Source organism: Lipotes vexillifer, unplaced genomic scaffold (assembly GCF_000442215.2).
Source record: "Lipotes vexillifer unplaced genomic scaffold, Lipotes_vexillifer_v1.1 scaffold1267, whole genome shotgun sequence".
Classification (NCBI taxonomy): Eukaryota; Metazoa; Chordata; class Mammalia; order Artiodactyla; family Lipotidae; genus Lipotes; species Lipotes vexillifer.
The window spans coordinates 1,262,423-1,268,884 of record NW_006790372.1 but is presented as its reverse complement, the minus strand read 5'-3'; the positions used below and the strand labels follow the sequence as shown (position 1 = coordinate 1,268,884).

Sequence of the window (6,462 nt, the reverse complement as noted above, 5' to 3'; positions counted from 1 at the left end):
CCCTCTCTCTCCCTCTCTTTCCCTCTTTCTCCCTCTTTCCTACCCCCCCCTTTCTCATTTCAGTGAAATTGGAGCGATTTGAAACTCCAATCAAGGTTCGCTTAAGCCCAGAGCCCTGGACCCCTGAAACTGGTTTGGTCACTGATGCTTTCAAACTGAAAAGGAAGGAACTGAAGAACCATTACCTCAAAGACATCGAGCGAATGTATGGGGGCAAATAAAATGCTGCTCTCTTACTTACAATTGTGCAGGAGGCGGCCTGGTGGTTTTTCAGTTCTGGAGTTTTCAGCCTTGTTGAGCTGTCTGTTAGAATGTAAAGTGTATCATTCTAAAATCATGGTAATAAAAAAACAAAACCCAAAGTGATTAAAATAGTTGTCGAGTCTACTTTGACTTAGTTTTGCATAGTTCTAGTGAAGCTGAAACTGAAAAGTTATTTCCCTGTAGCTGTGTTATTAATTTTAGAGCAAAATTCCTGTTTTTAAAAATTAGCCTAAGATATACTTGTTTCATTAAAGAAAAAATATTTAATGTTGAACGAAACAAGTTGGAGCTGGAGTAGAATGTAGTTTGAGGAAATTTGCAACTTCCAATGTCTATTGTCTTCCTAGTTCAGAAGATGCTCAAATATTAAGCATGACCAAAAAAATATATTAACACTACTCAAAGCAGAAGTGCTGCAGGGCTTTAAATTCTCTTCCATCCACTTGTCTTGAATCATAATGTAATATACAGAATCAAGTAATACCTTGGAAACCGTTTTAGCATTCATAATTGTTGTGTAGGTTACACATAGAATCATTATAATATTGTGAATAATTACAGTGCCTGAAGTAAGAATAAAACAATATAAACGCACCAAAAAATATCTAGTAATATATTTAAACGGAAATTCAACTGCTTTTTTGAAACTTGGAGATGTAAAATCAGTAACTGTAATTATTTGAATGACTTAAGAGTAAAAGTACATCTTAAAAAATGCTGAACGTTACGTTTCTGTTTGTTCAAAATAAGGCAAACCAGGAGTTAAAATAATAGAAAGTTAATCAAATTTTAACAGGAAGCATTTTTCTCTGTTAGAAAAGGTGATGAAATCATAAGTATTTAGAATTCCAACCCTTGCACAGCACTGAACCTGGGAGAGGATTTAGACTTTGAACTTATCTTTGATAGCAGGGATTGATTTTAAAGTGTATTAAATCACACTTGTATTTAAGGTCTGTTTGCTGTTGCTGATTTGATTCTTGATCAATTATTTGTATTACCGAAAGCCTTTCATTTTGCTTTAATTTTAGCAAAAGCAGGTTATGATGAATGACTTCCCTACTATCTTGATTTAATCTATGAATTATTAATTAACTTGGATGAGTTTTAGGAACTTAAAGGGAAGAACACACTGTTACCACTTTTTTTCTGTTTGAGAAGAGTTCAGAAACTGGAAATGCTGGATTTGGGAGAAGGGAAGTTACTCACTGAGGGACTGATATTTGTGCAGTAACTTGGTATGTGGGCTTCTTTTTGAATCTTTAATTAAAACCTGGGATTATATATCCCTGATAGGTATTCACACTTGAACCATAGTTACTGTAAAAAAAACAAAAATTCTTAATACTGTTATTCTTTGCACTTTTTTCTTAGTCAGTTTATATATATATATATATATATATATATATATATATATATATATATACACACCTATATATATATATGTTGCTTACATTGCTTTGTACAGATGTGGGCCACCACTGCAACAAAACACATTCTGTTTGCTCTAGAATATTTATAAAGAAAATATTTAAATGTTATGTATATGGTGGTATAAAGGAAAAATCATCTGGTGTTATTACAAGCAAGAATGGAGGTTTTTGTAAAGAATGTTCAGTGTTCTGCAATGTAAAATTTGAAGCAGGGTCTCCCTGAGTTATGTGTATGTGAGTATTCTCATTCTTCCCAACTTGCCTTCTAAGAGTGAAAAATCATTCTTACCAAGTAGACTACTATTCAGCTTCCACTGTTCTGGCCCACTGTTGATCCTCTAAGGATGATGTTCTTAGACTTTTTCAGTATGTGAGTCCCCTCCTTTTGGAATGGTGATTTTAAATGTGTGAGTGCATGCGTACTCAGATATTTGAACCCTCACCCACTCCCATCTCCCAAAAGCTAGAACACTGCCAACTAATCTGTTGTATGGGTCCTTTAGAAACGCGTAATTAACACTTAAGGTTGGGTGCTGCTAATTCTTTGCGAAAATCCAAATATTGTTAATGGACCAGGGAGATGCCACTACCCCCTGATTTTTCCTCAGCAAATATATGTGTTTATGTAAACAGATCTTTCCATATTCATAGTGACTTTTCAAGTATTTGAGCGTAAAGATTTTGATCCTACATTTTTTATACCTGTTTAAATTGTTCACTGTTATTATTACATATCAGCCATCAAATAAAGTTGTACTTAAAAATTTTCCTGCAATTATGTACATTTCTAAGACGAACACTTGTGACTTTGCTTTAATTACGTGAAAGTACCTTGCCTCCTTGATATTTGATATTCGTATTGATTTTTTTTTTTCTGGAATGGAGGTATAATTGTGTCACTTTTTGGAACTGAGATACACATGAATGATTCAAAAAGTCAGAAGTTAAGGAGAATAATGTTTCTTTGGTCATAAAGACTGATTAATAATCCTTGCCTATATTTTCCTGATAGCATGTGACAGATGTTTCTGGAGTAACAAGATGAGAACAGATTAAAGATTGTGTGGTATTTGGGATTTGGAGAGAAATATTTTAATTTTCAAATGTAGTTACAAATTAGAATGTATTCATATTTCTACTTTCTGTTAAAATGCATGATTGCAGGATTGTTACTTAGGTTTTCATGTTTTCCTTGATGAAAAGCTTCGTTTGTTCTGGTTTTTAAGTTTGCACTCGAATCTTAAGAAATAAATCCACCCACGTTATCAAGCCATTTTGTGCTTAATTATGCGTCAAGATAAAATCTGCAAGTTTGAAGAATACTAGCCAAACTCTTAAACACATATTTCAAAAGTACTCCTCTCTAGGTTTATAGAATTGCATTAAGCAGATAACCTGGGTTGTATAAATCATATCCATTAGTTTGGAGGATTTGAACCCAAAGCTGTTAACTTTCGTACAGTTAATAGAGTAGAATCCCTCTGCAGCACTGATACTGTGGGACAAAACATAGTCATGTTGTGTGGATTATTAGTATGTGCTAATAAATGGTAACTGTTACCTTTAGGCTAATTAAAATTTAGGGAGAAATTAATTTATCTGAGTTTGCCACTCACTCGCTGTATGGCTTTGGGCAATTCATTAACATCCCTCCACTGCGTTTCTCCTTCCCGAAAAATGGGGTTGATTGATAAAATAGGATCTACTTCAGAGGATGGTTGTGAGGGTAAAAATGAGTTAATCCATATAAAGTGTTTAAAACATAGTAAACATATGTTAGCTGTTATCATTATCATTGTATCCGGGTAACATTCATGAGTCAAGTTATTTAACATATTGGTTTGCACCTCAGGGCCTTAAAGGACTGCTTGCCCCTGAAGACTTTGAAGAAAAACTTCTGGATTAAGAGGTGAGGAGACCTGGGCTCTTTCTATCACTAGTTTTGTAGCCATGGACAAATCTCAAAATACCCGCCTTAGCTTTAGTTTCTTCTTCCTGTATCAAAGAGAGAGAGAGAGAGAGAGAGAGAGAGAAAGAGACATAGAAACGGAAAGACTGGACTTCAAAAAAAGACGCTTTGTAAAAAGCGAAAGATGAATGACAGCAGAAATAGGGAGTGTAATTGTCCCTAAGGCCCATCACATCTAGCTTTCATATTGTGATTTTGCTGTCCCACGGTGATTTTTGGTTTGTTTTTTAATGATGCCCTAGGTCCCAAGTTTCCTATAGGGATATGAGGCTGATGCCATCACAAGAAGTGAGGATTCTACTAGGTACAAGGGATTTCTGTTATTCTCATGTTCTCTCTCTTTAAAAATCAGAGTTGTGCACATATAATTCAAAGCAGTGCTTTCATTTTTTTTTTTTTTTACTGTGATCCACGATGCTTTGCACACATGCTTATGTGTATATAAAACAATATTTTATGTGAAATGTTTATGTGAAAACAAACAGTGTTTATGTGAAAAAACAATACTAATGAGACTTCCTATTTCGTTTATTTAAATGTTGGTTGTCACCCTCTAAACTGATTTCATGACCCCACAAGATAGTGCTGTTCGATGGAACTCCTGTGAGGTTGGAAATGTTCCATATCTGTGCTATCCATTATAGCACCACTAGTCATGTGTGGCCATAGAGCATTTGAGATGTAGTTAGTGTGACTGAGGAGCTGAATTTTTAATTTCATTTCCATGTTGGACAGCACGGCTTTAGAGAGTCTGCAAGCCACAGTTTGGAAAGCACAGGTTGAAAGCTATCCTACGATGTCCATGAAAGAAAGATATCCCCTGCCATCATACTCCCACCTCCTGTACCTCAGTGGCAACCACACTCTTAGACCTCCCAGTCAGTACTAGTACTCTCTTCTTAAATGAGAAGGCAAGGATTACCAAACCTTGGAAGACTAGAGTATAAAAGCAAGGAGAAAAAAGCAAATTGGAGTAAATTGGTTCTGCAGGGTAAATAAAGAAAGCTTAAAAAAAAACTTTTAAAACTACCATTAAACAAGAACAGAAGGCTGCAAAAAAGGAATATATAGAAAACAAAACAAATAAAAACATCTCTTAGAAATTATAAACATGATGGCTGAATTGAAAAATTCAAGAGAAAGGTTGAAATAGTAGAGGAAATCTCTCAGGAAGTAGAACTTTTGGAGGGGCCAAATGTTTTTTATTGTGGTAAAATATATATAATAAAGTTTGCCATTTTAGCCATTTTTGAGTGTAGAGTTAGGTGACAATTATATTCACGGTTTTGTACAACCACCACCACTATCTAATTCCAAGCAGTATTTTTTAAAGATGAAAACTAGGAACAAAAAGATAAGAATATTAAGGGATCAGCCCAAGTGATTCCTCATTTGAATAACAGAAGTTCTAGAGAGAGAGAACAACAACAACAACAACAAAGGGATTACAAGAATTCACGAAAATTTCCCAGAACAGTGTGGGTGGGGCTTGTTAAAAACGCTTTGCTATAAGTTGATCCCATGTCAGCAGTATTCGTAATGGCCTACAAATTGGAAATAACTCTAATGTCCATCAACAGGAGAATGGACAAAGAAATTGTGGTATATCCATACAAGGAAATGCTACATAGCAAGTAAAAAGAGTAAACTACTGCTCCATGCAAAGACATGGATAAATTACGTTCACAGATAATTATGATGTACGAAAGAAGCTATTCACAGTACCTTATGATTGTATTTATATGAAGTTCGAGAATAGGCACAACAGGCCTATGGTGATAGAATCCAGGATAACGGTTTTCTCTGAAGAGAGTGGTATTGCCTAGAAAGGGGCGTGAGGGAATCTTCTGGCATGCTGCAAATGTCCCATATCTTGTTTACATGAGCATCCTGGGCAGGTAGGGTCAGACATGTCTGGCATGAGCAGGTAAGATTGATAATATGGAGGAGCAGTTGGAAGTTGGGTGTATTTCGGTGTGTTGGAGAAGAGGATGAACCAGTCGGGTTCATCATATTCTGTCCAGCATATGTACTAACCATCAAACTGATCAGTCTTTGGAACAAGTGTGTTTAATTAAGGGTGTGGGAGAACCTGAAAGGTTCATCTGATGAGAAGCATCTTTGTGGGCTTGATTGGGAGGAAGTAGGCCTAGGCAGCTGTGAAGTAAGGGACACAGGCAACTTGGGTGAACTTAGAATACCTGAAGTATGTCAGTATATTTCAGTGTTTGCACCCACTTTCAGTCTCAGTTGGGCTTAGTTTTCGGGAGACATGACATCATGTGCCTAAAGCTCATTTCTTACTCTCTTCCCGCTATTACCACCCTAGATCAGACCTTCACCCCTTTTCACCTAGAAGAGCTATACCGACCTCCTAACTAGTTTCTTGGCAAGTCTTTTCTTTCCATCACTGCCAGTATACTCAGTATACTCCATCTTTATATAGAGATCTGCCAAACTTACCTTCTTAAAATACCACCTTGTTGATGCTGTTCTTATTCAAATCAAAATGTCAGGTTGGTATTCAAGTCCCTGAATCAGAAGATCTCTCTTTACCGTCTTACCTTAACTCCATTCTCTTTCACTTCTGTGTTCTCCAATCTGCCAAGCTCATACCTCCAAGTTGTTCTTCACCCTGGCTGCACTTAGGAATCACATGGGAAGGTTAACAGCAATAACAACGACCAAAGCCCAAACAAACAAAAAGTACCTGTGCCTCGTCCTCTCTCATTGGGCAACAGTGACCTGTTTGCTGGATCTGTAAATTCCTCTATTAACATCTGTCCTTAGGATTAA

General features: G+C 36.2%; 1 protein-coding gene across 1 annotated transcript in view; it reads left to right on the top strand.

Annotated features, from left to right (window-relative positions):
* The window catches only part of ACSL4 (acyl-CoA synthetase long chain family member 4), a 75,868-nt gene extending 72,902 nt beyond the window's left edge, over positions 1–2,966 (top strand). Inside the window, exon 16 of the mRNA XM_007463673.1 lies at positions 64–2,966. Within this exon, the coding sequence (XP_007463735.1) occupies positions 64–221 (158 nt within the window). The 3' untranslated portion in view covers positions 222–2,966. The remainder of the gene's footprint in view (positions 1–63) is intronic.
* The last annotated feature ends 3,496 nt before the right edge of the window (positions 2,967–6,462 follow it).